This window comes from Solea senegalensis, unplaced genomic scaffold (genome assembly GCF_019176455.1).
Source record: "Solea senegalensis isolate Sse05_10M unplaced genomic scaffold, IFAPA_SoseM_1 scf7180000014267, whole genome shotgun sequence".
In the NCBI taxonomy this organism is placed as follows: Eukaryota; Metazoa; Chordata; class Actinopteri; order Pleuronectiformes; family Soleidae; genus Solea; species Solea senegalensis.
This window is the reverse complement of record NW_025321007.1, coordinates 41064-59961: the sequence shown is the minus strand read 5'-3', so window position 1 is coordinate 59961 and position 18898 is coordinate 41064. Positions and strand designations below refer to the sequence as shown.

General features: G+C 48.7%; 1 protein-coding gene across 1 annotated transcript; it reads left to right on the top strand.

Annotated features, from left to right (window-relative positions):
* Positions 1-5562: 5562 nt before the first annotated feature.
* On the top strand, positions 5563-17498 carry LOC122760981. The gene is made up of 9 exons (XM_044016192.1): positions 5563-9716; positions 9971-9978; positions 10066-10185; positions 10694-10762; positions 11267-11433; positions 12038-12304; positions 12448-13305; positions 13403-13458; positions 13661-17498. The coding sequence occupies exons 1-9, from the start codon at positions 5620-5622 to the stop codon at positions 16491-16493; spliced, it is 8475 nt and encodes a 2824-aa protein (XP_043872127.1). The 5' UTR covers positions 5563-5619; the 3' UTR covers positions 16494-17498.
* Positions 17499-18898: the final 1400 nt, after the last annotated feature.

Genomic DNA, 18898 nt, shown 5'->3' with positions numbered 1-18898 from the left:
CTTCATGACTGTACTTAAGTACACATTCCACGTATTTGTACCTGACTTTGTTATTTCTAGCAACTTTGACTACATTTGATATCAGAAATGATTTTTGATACTCAAGTAGAGTAAATGTCAAACTTTAAGACTTTTACTCAAGTCTCACTTTAAGGTACTTGACTCACACGCACTAAATCATCATATATCATCATATATCATCATATATTATCATCATAATCACGTCATCACTCACCAGTCTGTCCTCGTGCTGCGCAGTTCAAATGGCGACTGAAGCAAAGTCACAGAATAGTTACTTTCACTTTCTCTTACAGGAAATGAGTCGAGCAGGAAATAAAGAGGCAGCGCGAGAGTTCTACATCTATGTTTGTGGACTTGAATTTATTATTTACACTTATTGTTCCTAACAGTATGATCATAAGTCTGCGGGTTTTCTGGCCTGAATTGATTTGAATATTTTCTGATCGTTATATGAATATCATATATTTAATAGAATGATTACAGTGAATTGAACACATACTACTCTAAGGTGTAAAATAGTATCAGACAAAAAACATCCAACATAATGAATGAAATATCATTGAAATAAGAGGAACATTCAATCAATAAATCCCTTCAATGTAACTGGGATTAAAGGCTTTAATGAACAAAAGGTGTTTAGAACACTTGTAATCATTGGTAGCAACTATAGGTGAGAAGAAAAGTGCAATTATTGGTGTTTGAACATCGTTGGTTTGAAATAAGTGAGCAAAGATGCTTCAGAAACGTTCCATTTCAATCAACTCTGCGTCCTATTTTGATTCACTTGGCTCCAGCGTCTGCTCAACAACTATCACTGTCAGTGGGTCAAAACAGCAGAAAACCCGCGCACCACCGCCACCGTGTGGCAGACATGTGAAGTGCGAGTAACACGACAAAACAAACAGGCAAACATGTTGATACCATGGATGTATTAGAACAACTGGATAGAGCTCCGCCCCTTTGCCTCCGTTCATTCCTATGGAGTTCTTTTGGATTGTTTTTTGAATGATTAATTGAACAAAATAATGTAGAAACAACAAGGCTCACATCTTTGTTTAAACCTTTCAAAGGAGCAGGTGCACAGGAAGAACGCAGAAGAGAAACATTTGCATGATCAAATACAGACAAATCAAACAAGATCAAAAACTAAAGAAAAAGTGAGCTAAGGCTTTGGTTTTTAGATCATATTTTTCAAATAAAGTGAAAAGTTTCATTGGATTTTTACCTTTCATCATCTTAAAAAAACTGGTTATGAAACACAATAAATATAAGTTTCACATTCACATATTTCCATGTGTGTATGTAAAAACTATTAATATATTGTTTACCATTATTGACCATAACAAGGCCATAAATCATCTCAACTCAACTTTATTTATAAAGCGCTTTAAGCAGCCGTAGCTGTACATGAAAAGAAATAAAACAAAAAGTAAAACAATAAAAATACTAAAACAATAAAAACAATAAAACAACAAAAATGTTAAAACAATAAAACAATAAAGATATTAAGAGAATAAAAACAATAAAACACTAAATACAAGAGCAGAGTCTCACGCTGAGTTGAAAGCCAAGGAATAAAAATGGGTTTTAAATGAGTTTTAAAGATGGAAAGTGAGGGGGCTTGTCTAATGTGGAGCGGGAGGACATTCCAAAGTTTAGGGCTGGCAATGGAAAAGGCTCTTTCACCTCTGAGCTTCTGCTTAGACCTCGGTACCTCCAGGAGCAGCTGGTTAGCTGACCTGAGACACCGAGCAGGAGTGTAGGGATGGAGAAGCTCAGAGAGGTAAAGTGGAGCGAGACCATTTAAAGATCAAATAAACGAGCCGCTCGGACCAAACACCATCACTTCTGTCTTCTTTTCATTGAATTTTAAAAAGTTCAGAGACATCCAGTCTTTAATGTCTTCAAGACATAGCAGAAGTGACTTCAGACAGGCATTTGTCTTTTTCAGTGGCACATAGATCTGACTGTCGTCAGCGTAAAAATGAAAGGAAATGCCGTGTTTTTTCAGTGTAACCGGGTGGTTATTGGCTGTATAAATGTATATATTGTATTTCCCTTCTGTGTCTTTTAGTTATGTTGCAGCAGGTCTGGCGATTGCAGCAGGTGTGTGTCACGCCCCTTACCGGCACCTGTAGTGCAGCCGCGTCATGGGCTGCTAATGCAGACCTGTTCATATAGTCCCGTGGTTGTTCAGTCTCTCTCTCTCCTCTGCCAAGTATGTGCCATGTGTTCGCTCTCCAGGTTGGCGTGTATGCCGTGATGGTGTGGGTGTGTCCCCTTCCGGTTAGCCACCGCTGCCGCCGCTAGCTTCTGACGGCTTCATTATTTATTGGTGCAGGCTACAGCCCGCCATGCAGCCTGCCTGGCGTTAGGTTGCTGTTGTTGCCCTGCCTTGCCTCTTGCCTTTATCTCCACGTTTTGTTTCTTTTTGTTGCCTTGCTCATAGTTGCTCTGCCCTCGTCAGTTAGACGCTCGTTTTAAAGTAGTGTACTGTAGTTCAAGACTGACTGACCGCGACTCCTTAGTGGGGGGGTGGGAAGTAGCACAGCTTTGAGGACCTGCAAAAGTTATGCATGTAGCATTATGGGTTTTGTTTTCTTTTGTGTTGATTTGAGTTTGTTTGATATTTTGTTTGGTTTCTTTTCTCTTTGTTTGCTGTGCAGGACCTCAGCTTAGTTATCTCCTCAGTCTCAACTTAAGCTGAGTCTGTGGTACAGATTAATATTGTGCTCTTTGGAAATAAAAATAACTATAATTGTTTTTACAGTAGATAAGTAACTTAAATAAATTAATATTTCCATTTGTGACTAAATAAAACTTGTTAAACTTTCTATAAACCGTGCCTGTATTCATTTGTGTACCGACCTGTGCTCTGAGAAAGTAAAGTTTGAAAAAGAGTAAATTCTTTAGGTGTGTAGCCGAATAGGTTCCTCCGCCTAGCTGGCAGTGATTGACAGGCCGAGTGGCGTACAAATACAGCTAGGATGAGATCATGCGGCCCTTATGCTTCCGGCGAGTGACTTCCGGTTCGTGTTGGTGCGGTGAATTGTTTGGCGTGGTGTGTACGGCGCACCTCTGTGTCCTGTCTCCGCTACTATCAGCGCAACTGGTGCGGCTGCAGGCTGGGAGAGCGGAGAGCGGAGCGCTCCGCGTCGGGGGTTGCCTAGGTGACAGTCGGTACTCTCTGTGAGAAAAGCGGTGGGCTTGGCGATCGTGTCTCCCGCCGCCTTCGAGGCTGCACCTCTGTTCGCCACCTCTGTGTCCAGGGTTTTGCCGGTCATCGGCCGCCACATCCGGAACAGAACTGCTGTTTTTGGTTAGACTGTTTTAATTAAGACTGTGTCGCTTCGAGTGGAGGTGAAGCCATCTGCGGAGGACGCGGCGTTGTACAGCCGTGACGTCGCTCCTGATCACTCCGTAGGAGTAATTACTCGGCCGTCCTCGACTCCGTCCATTGTCGTTGGCCGGGCTTACTGTTTTTTAATATAGCTCCAGTAGGCACCGCCATATAATAGAGTATTGTTTTCTAGTGTTTATTTTCCTTGATTATAGTATGTGTTTTGTTTCTTTCTTTTTGTGGATTTCTTTGTTGAGTTGAGTTGATCTTTATTAGTTGGTTTTGTTTATTTTGTTTAGTAGTTATAATTTTCCGTTATTAGATTATTCTGTATGTAATTTGAGATGTTTTATATTTGTTGTGTTGTGATTTAAGTGTTTATATATTTGGGCTTTGGCTGTTCGTTTGTTGGGTTGTTTGTTTGTTTGTTTGTTTGTTTGTTTGTTACTTTCGAGTAATTTAGTTCCTTTTTCTTTTTGTTTAACAGGTGCTGTGGGTCAACACGTGCGGCAGCCCAACTCCCTGGTGGTGGTATCTTTTCACGAGTCCGTGTTTGGTGTGTTGTGGCACGGGTGGTGTTGTGTTGGATTTGCCCTTTTTGATTTTCTGCCGCCGTGGTAAGCCCCAGTCCCGTTTTTATATTGACTATTGGTTGTGTCTTTGGAAGCATTGTTTTATTGTTAGGTAACGTTGTATGTTAAATAAAATATATTTTGTAACATAGAACCCGTTCTCTGTCCTGTGTGTCAACGAACCTGTGTTGTCCTTTTCGATATATTTATATATATATATCTAATTCCTGGGGGCGAAATTCCCCCAGGTGGCGTTGTCGCTGGTCTTCTCCCCTTGGTCCTGCCACATTCTGGCGCTGTCGGCAGGATAGACACACAGTTAAAGGACAGAGACGTGGTTCTTATGTTTTTTTTCTTTTTCCTTATTGGTTTTGAAATTATTTGTTCTGTATGTTTGTTTTCTTGCAGGTAGTGAGCCTTGGTTGTTATTTTGTGTATTAGATTAGAACCAAAAACAGCAGTATCTGTTTCAGCTAAGCCTTAACCAACTACGTCAATTTTGGGGAGCATTGGTTCAGCTTCTCCTGCCAGTATGGAGGAAGAGGTACAGCAGCTCAGGGACTTGGTGTTGCAACTTAAAGCAGATAATGAGCGGCTGTTTCAGGAGAGGGCTGCTGCTTCTGGTGAGGGTCCTAGCGGTGGTGTTTCAGGCTCCTCTGGTCCAGCTAGCTTTACCCCACTCGCTGGTGTTGCTACTACCGTTACTCAGCGGTTGGTTGTGGTACCTAGGGACCGTAGGTGCCCTCGGTTTAATGGTAAGACGGGCATCGGAATAGCAGAGTGGATAGAGGAGATAGAGGCGTGCGTGCGTGCCCGCCACCTTTCCCCTGCTGACCAGGCTCTGTTCATCATTGACCACTTGGAGGGAGAAGCAAAGGAGGAAATCAGGTTTCGTCCTAGTACAGAGCGAGGGAACCCAGCTCGGATTTTGATTATTCTAAGGGAGATATATGGTTGTTCTCAGTCGTATGTCACTCTGCAACAAGCCTTCTTTTCCAGGAAGCAGCTCGAGGACGAGACTCTGCAGGAGTTTTCCTTAGCCCTGATGGCTTTAATGGAACAGGTACAGCAGTGTGCCCCTGACCATATTCCCAATGCAGGTGTCCTGCTTCGTGACCAGTTTATAGAGCATGTCCTCGACAGTGCCCTCCGCCGGGAGCTTAAGCAACTGGTCCGACGTCAGCCTATTGCTACTCTGCTGGACGTGCGTTGTGAGGCCATCAGGTGGGAGAGGGAGGGGCTTCCTGGGGGTTCTAGGGGACGAAGTCATTCTCTCCCCACAGCTTATGGTCTCCAGTATGGAGTCCAGGGCAGTTCGCTGCCAGCTCCTTGTGTTACTCCAACACAGCCAGATTTGAATGAATTAATGCAACTCTTGAAGCGTCAACAGGAGCAGCTTGACCAGCTCACTCGAACTGTAGCCTCTTTGCCGGCTCCCCAACCATCTGGAAACGCCTTTCGCAATGGCCCCGTCATTTCCCGAAGATGTCAGAAGCCAGGCCATTTTGCTCGTGAGTGTGGGGCAAAGTGGGCTCCCCCTCGGGCTCGTGCAAACTCTGCTACTGGTTCCACTGCTCATGGTGTCCATTCTTTTCCTCCTTCGGAAAACTGATACCCACTGAGCTTCCGAGCCACCGCTCAGATGGGGACCTTACAGGCTCAAAGGATTGCGGGATTGCAGGGTTAATGTCATCTTGCCCGAATATCAATGTTTCCTTCAGTGGAGTCACTGTTTCTTGCTTAGTGGACACTGGGTCCATGGTGTCCACCATTACGGAAAGTTTTTTCCTTGAACAGTTTGCACACTGGGGTCATGATCGCCTCCTGTCTTGTAATTGGCTAGAGCTGCGGGCGGCTAATGGCCTCGCTATTCCTTACATAGGCTACCTGGAGCTGGATGTGGCCTTGTGCGGTAAGGTCATGCCCCATTGTGGGGTGCTGGTAGTTAAAGATCCCCCAGGGGCGCTGTCATCTGTTCCTGGGATCTTGGGGATGAATATCCTTCGCCGATGCTATCGAGAGCTCTTTGGGACTCATGGTGCCTCCCTGTTTGATCTTCCATCGGTGTCCCAGGCCCCAAACCCAGTTGTCGAAGCCTTACAGAAGTGCCACCAGCTGGTTGCTCATGCTCCACAATATCTTGCTGGTACTGTGAGGGTTCGAGGTAGACGGCCAGTGCGTATACCTGGAGGGGTCATGAAGCTGGTCGCCAGTACTTGTCCTGAGCAGGCCCCTGATCAAGTTGCCTTGTTTGAGCCCTCAGAGTCCAGTTTGCCTGCTGGGTTGCTTGTATCTCCTTGCCTTGTTAAAACATGTCGGGGTACGGCCCACGTCCCCGTGGTCAATGTTGGTACGACCGAAATTCTTCTCCATCCACGGACTTGCCTTGGTGCATTGAGTGGTGCCCAGGTGGTTAGTTTACCCACAGGGGTTACAGAGGTGAGGTCCATTGCAGCTAGTGTTTCCTCCCAAGGGGCTGGCAGTTCTGCACCTGATAAGGTTGAGTCGATAGACCTGTCAGCATTGGCTGAGCAGCAGCAGAGTGAAGTGAGGTCTTTACTGAGCAAATACAGTTCCATCTTTTCAGCCCATGATGGTGACTTGGGCTGTACTGACCTCATCTCGCATGATATAGCCCTTCTTGATGATGCTCCAGTCCGGCAGAGATACCGGCGCATCCCTCCTTCCGAGTACGAGGAAGTAAAAACTCACATCAACCAGCTTCTTGAGGCTAGAATTATTAGGGAGAGCAGTAGTCCATATGCCTCACCCATTGTCTTGGTTCGGAAAAAGGACGGCAGTCTGCGGTTGTGTGTGGACTACCGACTGCTAAATAGTAAAACCAGAAAGGATGCTTTCCCCTTACCTCGGATCGAGGAGAGTCTAGATGCACTTTCTGGGGCCCGCTGGTTCTCCACTATAGACTTGGCTAGCGGGTACAACCAGGTACCGGTCTCCGAAGTAGATAAATCCAAAACTGCCTTCTGCACACCGTTTGGGCTTTTCGAATTCAACCGCATGCCTTTTGGGTTGTGTAACGCCCCAAGCACGTTCCAGCGGTTGATGCAGAGGATGTTCGGGGATCAGCAAGGCCAGTCATTGTTGCTTTATCTGGACGACATCATCGTGTTCTCGTCCTCCGTCGCACAGCACCTGCAGCGGCTGGAATTAGTCCTCAGCCGGCTCCAAGATCAAGGCCTGAAAGCCAAGTTGGAGAAATGTGCCTTTTTCCGAGAGAGAGTGAATTACTTGGGCCATGTTATCTCCAGCACTGGTGTTTCCACAGACCCTGCAAAAATTGCGGCTGTGGCCAAGTGGCAGCGTCCCCATCAGGTGTCCGACCTGCGCTCCTTTTTGGGCTTCGCCAGCTATTACCGGCGCTTTGTGGAGGGGTTTGCCAAACTGGCTAGCCCTCTACACAAGTTGGTGGCCGATCTTGTAGGTACAAAGTCCAAGAAAGGATCGGGACAAGTTCTTGGTGCAGCATGGACACCGCAGTGTGAGGAAAGTTTTGAAGCCTTGAAGTCCAGGCTGGTCTCCTCCCCAGTGCTGACTTATGCAGACTTTTCACGCCCGTTCATTTTAGAGATTGATGCCAGTCATAGCGGCCTTGGTGCCGTTCTCTCTCAAGAAACTGACGGTGGTGTTAGACCAGTGGCATATGCCAGCCGAGGCCTCCGACCCACAGAGCGTAACATGGATAATTACAGCTCCATGAAATTGGAATTTTTAGCGCTTAAGTGGGCCATGACTGAAAAATTTCGAGAGTATCTGCTGGGGCAAAAGTGTGTGATTTTCACCGACAACAACCCATTGAGTTACCTTCACTCTGCCAAACTGGGGGCAACAGAGCAGAGATGGGCCGCCCAGCTTGCTGCCTTTGATTTCAACATTAAATACCGGTCAGGTCGCAGCAATAGGAATGCTGATGCACTATCTCGTAAGCATGAGTCGGGTTCCAGTTTGGCCGAATGGGTCCGGACGGGCACTTTGGTCCCCAGCACTCTCCAGGAAGCCACACGGTGCAATCCTGTGACCTCTGCAACTCAGTCTGTGGTCTCCGTCCTCCCGGGGCGTTCTGCCTTGGACATTGGTTCCTTGCAGGAGGCTGATCCCCTCCTGCAGGATGTCCTGGTGTTTTGGAGGAGAGGAATTCGGCCTTCCCCAGCGGAAAGGGGACAGCTTTCCAGGTCAGCTGTGGCGCTGTTACGCCAATGGGATCGCCTGGTGGAGAAAGAGGGGGTGCTTTACCGCCGGCTTTTCCGCTCCGATGGTGGAGCTGAATATCTCCAGCTTATCCTACCTGCCATTCTTAAACCTGAGACTCTGAAAGAGTTACACCAAGAGCATGGCCACCAAGGCATTGAGCGAACTACTGAGCTCATACGGCAGCGTTGTTATTGGCCGGGAATGTCTTCAGACATAAGGCAATGGGTCCAAGGGTGTGAGCGGTGCCAAGTTGCTAAGGACACTGGACCGGTGTCACACAGTTATATGGGCCACTTGTTGGCGTCTAGGCCAAACGAAATCTTGGCCATTGATTTTACACTGTTGGAGCCATCTCGAAATGGTTTTGAAAACGTCCTGGTGATGACTGATGTGTTCAGTAAATACACCATGGCAGTCCCTACTCGAGACCAACGACCCTCCACCGTGGCCCAGGTCCTTTTGAACGAGTGGTTTTATAAATTTGGGGTCCCAAGTCGCATTCACTCCGACCAGGGCAGGTGTTTTGAAAGTGCTTTGATCCATCAGCTTTGCTGCCTGTACCAGGTTGAGAAATCCCGGACGACTCCATACCACCCTGCGGGCAACGGACAGTGTGAACGGTTTAATAGAACGCTCCACAATCTTTTACGTACCCTTCCACCATCACAGAAACGGGACTGGGCCTCCTGTTTGCCGCAGGTGCTTTTCTGCTACAATACGACCCCACATCAAGGTACTGGAGAGTCTCCCTTCCTCTTGATGTTCGGACGGGAACCTCAGCTCCCCATTGACTTCCTGCTGGGCCGAGTTGACGACCCCGTGTCTGGTGAAATACAGGACTGGGTTGTCGAGCACCAAGCCAGACTTAAAATGGCTTTTGAAAATGCTCGGGAATGGTTGCTGGCTGCTGCTGGTCGCCGGAAGGAACGGCATGATCAGCGAATCCGGGACTCGCCTTTGCTGGTGGGCCAGTTTGTGTACCTGCGGGACCACAGTGTTAGGGGTCGCCATAAAATCCAGGATGTCTGGAGCCCGGTGGTCTATCAGGTAACCAAGGCTCCTCCTGGTGAAGGAGCAGTTTATACCATAGCCCCTGTGAATGACCCGGGCAGGGTGCGGACTGTGCATCGTGACGCGCTGAAAGCTGTCGTCCGGACTACGCCTGTTTCCCCTTCTAGGGTGCCAGCCCCACCTGCTGTGGTGACGGATGGGGACCTATCAAATGATGGTGATCTGTGGGTACTACTTCCCGAGGTGTCTGTACCATCTACCCCAGTGTCTTATAGCTCATTTGGCCCAACAGACACTTCTGTTGAGCCTCCAGTGGAAGTTGGGCCCCACCTAGCTCCAACTGTGGCTCTGGAAGGTGCAGTACGACCTGCACCTCCGTTGCAATCAACGTACCAACCCATTGCTAGTCCGCAAACTCTGCGTCGGACAGAACGCTCCACAGCGGGCCAGCACTCAAACGTTCATCGTCTGCCGCGACCTGCTAGTAACATGGACAATGCTGCAAATGAGTTGCCAGGCCCGGTGTCCAATGCTCAGTCTGCCCTCTTTAGACCATGGCACTAGTTTGTCGTGTTGTTGTTATTTTTTTGGCCCATCGTTGGGGCACCGATGCAAAAGTAGGGGGTAGGTGTAGCCGAATAGGTTCCTCCGCCTAGCTGGCAGTGATTGACAGGCCGAGTGGCGTACAAATACAGCTAGGATGAGATCATGCGGCCCTTATGCTTCCGGCGAGTGACTTCCGGTTCGTGTTGGTGCGGTGAATTGTTTGGCGTGGTGTGTACGGCGCACCTCTGTGTCCTGTCTCCGCTACTATCAGCGCAACTGGTGCGGCTGCAGGCTGGGAGAGCGGAGAGCGGAGCGCTCCGCGTCGGGGGTTGCCTAGGTGACAGTCGGTACTCTCTGTGAGAAAAGCGGTGGGCTTGGCGATCGTGTCTCCCGCCGCCTTCGAGGCTGCACCTCTGTTCGCCACCTCTGTGTCCAGCGTTTTGCCGGTCATCGGCCGCCACATCCGGAACAGAACTGCTGTTTTTGGTTAGACTGTTTTAATTAAGACTGTGTCGCTTCGAGTGGAGGTGAAGCCATCTGCGGAGGACGCGGCGTTGTACAGCCGTGACGTCGCTCCTGATCACTCCGTAGGAGTAATTACTCGGCCGTCCTCGACTCCGTCCATTGTCGTTGGCCGGGCTTACTGTTTTTTAATATAGCTCCAGTAGGCACCGCCATATAATAGAGTATTGTTTTCTAGTGTTTATTTTCCTTGATTATAGTATGTGTTTTGTTTCTTTCTTTTTGTGGATTTCTTTGTTGAGTTGAGTTGATCTTTATTAGTTGGTTTTGTTTATTTTGTTTAGTAGTTATAATTTTCCGTTATTAGATTATTCTGTATGTAATTTGAGATGTTTTATATTTGTTGTGTTGTGATTTAAGTGTTTATATATTTGGGCTTTGGCTGTTCGTTTGTTGGGTTGTTTGTTTGTTTGTTTGTTTGTTTGTTTGTTACTTTCGAGTAATTTAGTTCCTTTTTCTTTTTGTTTAACAGGTGCTGTGGGTCAACACGTGCGGCAGCCCAGCTCCCTGGTGGTGGTATCTTTTCACGAGTCCGTGTTTGGTGTGTTGTGGCACGGGTGGTGTTGTGTTGGATTTGCCCTTTTTGATTTTCTGCCGCCGTGGTAAGCCCCAGTCCCGTTTTTATATTGACTATTGGTTGTGTCTTTGGAAGCATTGTTTTATTGTTAGGTAACGTTGTATGTTAAATAAAATATATTTTGTAACATAGAACCCGTTCTCTGTCCTGTGTGTCAACGAACCTGTGTTGTCCTTTTCGATATATTTATATATATATATCTAATTCCTGGGGGCGAAATTCCCCCAGGTGGCGTTGTCGCTGGTCTTCTCCCCTTGGTCCTGCCACAGGTGCAAGTCCTAAGGTGGCGTTGTTGGTGTAACTCCCTAGATCATCCTTTCGTTTATTGCCCCCACCACATTTTGGCGTTGTTGGCAGGATAATCACAATCAGGCACGGTGTAGTTTTATTGTTGTAACTTTATTTTAAGCGAAGCAGAGCAAGCTTTAGTGGTTTAGCAGGCAAAGTTTGTTTTTTTCTTTTGTTTAGAGGCAAGGCAGTGGCTTGGGCTGCGGACCGCCCTCCAGGCCGACAGCCGAGGTTCTTCAGGATGTCGCAGGAACCGCTGGACCTCCAGGCCCTCCAGGGTCGGATGGAGCAGCTCCAGGCCGAAAATGACCGCCTACGACGGGATCAGGCTCCAGTTCAAGTGGACTGTTGGTGGACTCTGCCGCACCTGAGCGTGTGGTGTATCTCCCACGCGAGAGACGATGTCCTGTCTTCAGAGGCAGCCACGGTATTGGTATCGATGAGTGGATCGAAGAAGTTAAAGTCAGCATGAGGGCTAGACATTTGAAACACAATGACCAAGCATGTTTCATATATGATCATTTAGAGGGTGAAGCTCGAGATGAAATAAAATACAGGCCCCGTGCTGAGCGAGAAGATCCTGAACGTGTGTTTGAGATTCTGAAAGAAATGTATGGGTGCCCTAAGTCATATATTACATTACAGCAAGACTATTTCTCTAGGAAACAGTTGGAAGGCGAATCACTCCAAGAATTTTCTCATGTATTGTACTGTTTAATGGAAAAAGTGGTCGCAAGCTCTCCAGCTAGAGTTTCAAATTCAGACCTGTTGTTACGTGACCATTTTGTAGAACATGTAAATAACTCTGACCTTCGTAGGGAGTTAAAGAGACTGGTTCGTCGTAATACTGACCTGACCTTGCTTGATGTTCGGGCAGAAGCTATTAGGTGGGAACGGGAGGGAGGACCAGCTGGTAGGGGTAATACTATGTCTGCTTTTTGTACTACACAGACCACCAGCCTGCAGCCTCGACTTGACGGTTCGCCAGATAGCTCCACTTCTTCACAACTGGCAGCTTTAACCGCCTTAGTACACAAGCAGCAGGAACAGCTAAACCAGATTACCCAGATGTTAGCAGCTATGCAGAAACCCCCAGCTTCCCAGCATAGCCGGCCAAACATTATCTGCCGACGATGTCAGCGTCCGGGCCATTATGCTAGCGACTGTGAGAACGAACGCTCCCGCCCTCGCCCCTCCTCCACTGTCAGCGCCCCCCAGGTAGCATCCTCCAGCCCCCCACAGATGGAAAACTAGCTCCCCCTAATGTGCAGAGCCAGACATTAGGTGGGGACACGCAAGGCTCAGACAGTGGTGTAGTTGATGCAGCGCTAAAGGAACGCCTGATTGCCCCCTCTCCTCAGGTAGTCATTAAGTTGGCCGGTGTGAATGTTAAATGTATTCTCGATACAGGGTCCATGGTTTCCACCATCTCAGAGAGCTTCTTCAAACAGAACTTTCAGGGTAAGTTAAAGTCCTGTCACTGGTTAGAGCTCAGAGCTGCCAATGGGTTGGAAATCCCCTATCTGGGTTATTTGGAGCCAGATGTTGAGGTGCTTGGCTGCATAATCCCCAGACGTGGTGTGTTGGTCGTTAAAGACCCACCTGAGCGAGTAACCCCCCCTGAAGTTCCAGGCATCCTAGGCATGAACATTATAAAAGCATGCTACCAGGGGCTCATCCGCCAGTGTGGCCCTCAGTCGTTTGACCTCTCTGCGGTGGTGGAGCCATCCGGGCCCTGGCTGCCCGCCTTTCAGTTTTGTCAGCAGGCAGAGGTCCAGCCTTCTCCTTCGAGCCCCTGTTTAGCTACGTTGAGGAGTAGAAGGCGTGTTCGTATACCTGGAGGCTCCACTAAGATTGTAGCTGCCACTTGTTCAGCGTTTGATAACTCTAGTTCCATTTTGGTAGAACCTTTGAGCTCGGGGTATGATCTGCCAGCTGGCCTGTTGGTGTCTTCTGCCTTGGTACAGGTTGTCCGAGGCACCGCCTACATACCAGTAGTTAATGTAGGAGTATCTGCAGTTAATCTTAGGCCCCGCTGTCCCATAGGCCTGTTGTCTTCAGCAGAGGTGGTGAGTCTTCCTCCAGGGCTCTGTGAGGTACCAGGAAAGGAAGAGCATGTTACTGCAACCATAATGTCTCAGACTGCAGGGGTCAGCTCAGTGCAGAAGGTGATCAGGGACCTTGATCTATCCGTACTCCGTGAAGCAGAGCAGTGCAAGGTTAGAGCATTGTTATTGAAACACGAGTCAGTGTTTTCTGCGTTTGAGGGTGACCTTGGTTGTACCACACTGATATCACATGACATCCCCCTTTTAGACGATACACCTGTGCGGCAGCGGTACAGACGTATCCCTCCTTCGGAGTATGAGGCAGTAAAGTCACACATACACCAGCTGCTAGATACCCAGGTAATTAGAGAGAGTAGTAGTCCCTATGCCTCACCCATCGTCTTGGTGAAGAAGAAAGATGGCAGCCTGCGGCTCTGTGTTGATTATCGCCAGCTTAATAAGAAGACAAGAAAAGATGCCTTTCCCCTTCCCCGCATCGAGGAGTCCCTTGATGCGCTGTCTGGAGCTCGTGGTTTTCTACAATGGATCTCGCAAGTGGGTACAATCAGGTACCTGTGACAGAAAAAGACAAGTTAAAGACTGCATTTTGCACACCATTTGGTTTATTTGAATTTAATCGGATGCCATTTGGATTGTGTAATGCCCCTGGGACATTCCAACGCCTCATGGAGCGAATGTTTGGTGCGCAGCACTGCCAGACTCTTCTGTTGTATCTGGATGATATAATTGTCTTTTCTTCCTCTGTAGAGGAGCATCTGAGCCGAATGGACGTGGTGTTGAGCCGCCTCGAGCAGGAAGGACTCAAAGTGAAACTGGAGAAGTGCATGTTCTTCCAGAAGGAGGTGCAGTACCTGGGCCACGTCATCTCTCAAGAGGGTGTGTCTACAGATCCCAGTAAGGTCTCTGCGGTGGCTGATTGGCCACGCCCCACCACTGTCACAGAGCTGAGGTCGTTCCTTGGGTTTGCAAGATACTATCGACGGTTCGTTGAAGGCTTCGCCAAGCTGGCTGCTCCACTGTACAGGCAGGTCGCTGAGTGGGCTGGGAGTAGGACACAGAGAGGACGGAGCACGCTGGTTGTGAATGCATGGCCGGCAGACTGCGAGAGGAGCTTCACGGCATTAAAGGCTCGCCTAGTAAGTGCACCAACCTTGGCTTTTGCTAACTTCTCCCTGCCTTTCATTTTAGAAGTTGACGCCAGCCACAGTGGGTTGGGAGCTGTTCTGTCCCAGGAGCAGGAAGGGAAAGTGAGGCCAGTTGCCTACGCCAGCCGTAGCCTGCACCCAGCGGAGAAGAACTATAGTTCCATGAAACTGGAGTTCCTCGCCATGAAATGGGCGATGGTTGAGAAGTTCAAGGAGTATTTGTGGGGTCACCCGTGTGTTGTGTGGACTGATAATAACCCCCTGAGTCACCTGGAGACAGCCAAGCTGGGCGCCACGGAGCAGCGTTGGGTGGCTGAGCTATCAGCATTTGAATACAGTGTCCGGTATCGGCCCGGCCGCGTCAATAAGAATGCGGACGCCCTCTCCAGACAGACAGCTACTGGGGCCCAGATTCTGGAGCAGAGCCTGCCGGGCACCGCTGTACCACTGGGTGTTCAGGGGACTGCTGGAGAGCATCAGCACATGGCTGTTCAGGCAGCTGTCCTTGCCCTTCCATCACGGTCTCCAGCTGATCTCCAGGCACTCCAAGAAGGCGACGCAGCTATTGGAGCCTTCCGCCACTTCTGGCTTGACGGACGGATGCCTGGCCTGGCAGAAAAGGAGCATCTGAGCCTTCAGGTGCGTGGTCTGATACGGCAGTGGGACCGTATTCTGCAGAGGGATGGCTTGCTGTATCGTCGACTCCTCCGCTCTGATGGTGGGGAAGAAGTCGTCCAACTCCTCCTGCCTGAGTGTCTGAAAGAGGAGGTTCTTCAACAGCTTCATCAGAACCATGGGCACCAGGGCATCGAGCGGACTTCAGAACTGGTGAGGCAGTGGTGTTACTGGCCACAGATGGATCGAGACATCAGGGACTGGTGTAAACGGTGTGAGCGCTGTAACCTGGCAAAGTGCACACAGCCCCAGGCCCGGGCTCCCATGGGTCATCTACTAGCCGCAGAGCCTAACCAGGTCCTCGCCATTGACTTCACTCTGCTGGAACCAGCCCAGGATGGGAAGGAATTTGTCATGGTGATGACAGATGTGTTTTCAAAGTTCACCCAGGCGGTGCCAACCCGAGACCAGAAGGCTTCTACTGTGGCTGAGGTATTGGTGAGAGAGTGGTTTTATCGCTATGGTGTCCCGGCGCGCCTCCACTCTGACCAGGGAAGAAGCTTTGAAGGGGCCTTGGTTCAGCAACTGTGTGTGCTGTATGGGGTGCAGAAGACCCGGACCATGCCTTACCGTCCACAAGGCAACGGGCAATGTGAAAGATTTAATCGAACGCTGCATAACCTGCTGCGCACCCTTCCATCTGACCAGAAACGCCATTGGCCCAAACACCTTCCCCAGTTGGTGTTTAATTATAACACCACCCCACATCAGTCAACGGGTGAGTCCCCACATTTTCTTATGTTTGGACAAGAGCCTCACTTACCTGTTGATTTCCTGTTGGGTCATCTCCCTGAGCTGTCAGCAGGGAAGGTGTGTGACTGGGTGGTCGAGCATCAACGGCGGCTCCACCTGGCCTTTGACTGTGCCAGGGGCCGGCTGGAGAATGCAGCAAGACGGAGGAAGGAGAAACATGATCAGAGGGCACTGAGCAAGCCACTGGAAATTGGTCAAAGAGTCTACCTGCAGGACCGTGGCGTTAGAGGGCGCAACAAGATCCAGGATGTATGGAGCTCAACAACCTATCAAGTGGTGAGAGCGCCAGCGCCAGGTGGTGTGGTCTACTCCATTGCTCCAGTGCATGATTTGTCCCGGGTGCGGAATGTGCACCGGACGATGTTGAAGCCAGCCTTGACCCTGCCTCCTGAATGTCCTGAAGAGGAGCCACAGGATTCCTCGGAAAGTGTGTCTGAGGTTAGCGAGGACGAAGAAGGACTGTGGGTGGTTCTGAGGAGGCCAGTCCAGCATCCACCCACTGCAGTGCAGCCAAGCTCCCAACCCAGAGAGCATGTAGTTCCACCTCAGGTGGAGAGAGAGGCATCTGTCCCTTCCCCTGTGCCAGAGAGGGCATCCAGTAGCGGCTCAGCTACTCTCAGAAAGTCTTCCCGGACCACAGCAGGTCAACACTCGAACCCCCACCGCCTTCCAGGGCAGGTAGTGGGTGAGGCAAACAGGGCTACTTCCTCTCAGGTATTGGGTTCTAGTAGTATAGCTGCAGCTATTTTTAGACCTTGGTTTTGATATTGTGTCTGTGTATAGTCTATCGGTGGGGCACCGATAAAACAAAGGGGGGGAGGAATGTAACGGGGTGGTTATTGGCTGTATAAATGTATATATTGTATTTCCCTTCTGTGTCTTTTAGTTATGTTGCAGCAGGTCTGGCGATTGCAGCAGGTGTGTGTCACGCCCCTTACCGGCACCTGTAGTGCAGCCGCGTCATGGGCTGCTAATGCAGACCTGTTCATATAGTCCCGTGGTTGTTCAGTCTCTCTCTCTCCTCTGCCAAGTATGTGCCATGTGTTCGCTCTCCAGGTTGGCGTGTATGCCGTGATGGTGTGGGTGTGTCCCCTTCCGGTTAGCCACCGCTGCCGCCGCTAGCTTCTGACGGCTTCATTATTTATTGGTGCAGGCTACAGCCCGCCATGCAGCCTGCCTGGCGTTAGGTTGCTGTTGTTGCCCTGCCTTGCCTCTTGCCTTTATCTCCACGTTTTGTTTCTTTTTGTTGCCTTGCTCATAGTTGCTCTGCCCTCGTCAGTTAGACGCTCGTTTTAAAGTAGTGTACTGTAGTTCAAGACTGACTGACCGTGACTCCTTAGTGGGGGGGTGGGAAGTAGCACAGCTTTGAGGACCTGCAAAAGTTATGCATGTAGCATTATGGGTTTTGTTTTCTTTTGTGTTGATTTGAGTTTGTTTGATATTTTGTTTGGTTTCTTTTCTCTTTGTTTGCTGTGCAGGACCTCAGCTTAGTTATCTCCTCAGTCTCAACTTAAGTTGAGTCTGTGGTACAGATTAATATTGTGCTCTTTGGAAATAAAAATAACTATAATTGTTTTTACAGTAGATAAGTAACTTAAATAAATTAATATTTCCATTTGTGACTAAATAAAACTTGTTAAACTTTCTATAAACCGTGCCTGTATTCATTTGTGTACCGACCTGTGCTCTGAGAAAGTAAAGTTTGAAAAAGAGTAAATTCTTTAGGTGCAAGTCCTAAGGTGGCGTTGTTGGTGTAACTCCCTAGATCATCCTTTCGTTTATTGCCCCCACCACATCAGGATGGAACCCAAGGGAAGCAGATACAGAGAGAAGAGCAGGGGCACTAAAATTGAACCCTGTGGAACCCCATATGACAGCGGAGCAGAGCAGGACTCAGAGCCACCAAGGCGTACGCACATAGATCTTCCCTCAAGATACGATCTGAACCAATTTAGGGCGCTACCTCTAATGCCCACAAGGTGCTGCAAGCGTGACAGTAGAATGTTGTGGTCTACAGTGTCAAACGCTGCAGTTAGGTCCAGCAGGACAAGGACCACGTGGTGACCAGAGTCAACCGCCACGAGGATGTCGTTAAAAACTCTTAATAAAGCTGACTCCGTACTATGCATTGTTTTAAAACCAGACTGGAAAACCTCCAGGATATCATGCTCATCCAGGAACGACTTCAACTGAGCGTAGACAACTTTTTCCAAGATTTTAGAAATAAAAGGCAGCTTGGAGATGGTCTATAATTGGCTAGCATACCACAATCAAGGCCAGGTTTCTTAAGCAGGGGTTGCACCACAGCATGTTTAAAACTTTGGGGGACAACACCAGAAGACAGGCTGCTGTTAATAATGGCCAGAAAATCATGTCCTCTTTAGAGAAGGGCTGGAGTCGGATCTCTGTGTGCAGCCAGTCATGTGTGCTTCAGAGGACACACAATGAAAGGTTTCAATATCATCACAAAATACACATTTATTTGTTTCCAAACCAAATCTCTGCCGTAACATTTCACTGGACGGTTACACAACATTTAACATTTAAATCTTAAAATGGACTTCTTTTGCTTTTGGATTTATGGGAAATTGTAAATATTTAGATCACAAAGAATATATTCAAGATTCAAGATTCAAGATTTCTTTATTGTCATACCAACACACATTAGACATGAGGTCAGAAAGAAAATCAGTCTCTCCAGAACCCGGTCGGCCCAGCAAAAGAAGAATAAGAAAAGAAGAAAGAAGAACCAACAGTTTAACTTAACAAAATATAAATTAAACAAAGTTTAAAGTTTAACCCTCTGGAGGTAAGGTGCTGTGCAAAAAGAATTTTGTTCAAGGGTGGTGTACGGTACTGGGGGCATGTGCAAAGTACAGTCCGTGGGGGTGGGGGCAGCAAGGCTATGGGGGCTACAGAGAGTTCAGGAGTCTGACAGCTCCAGGGTAGAAGCTGTTCCTCAGTCTCGTAGTCCTGCTCTTGATGCTCCGTAGCCTCCTGCCTGAGGGGAGGGGGTGAACAGTGTGTGTGCTGGGTGGATGGGATCTTTCATGATGCAGGTGGCCCTTTTCCTGCATCTGGAGGTGAAGATGTCCGTGATGGTGGGGAGGCTGCTGCCCACAGTTCTCTGTGCAGCTTTCACCACTCTCTGCAGAGCCTTCCTCTCTGCT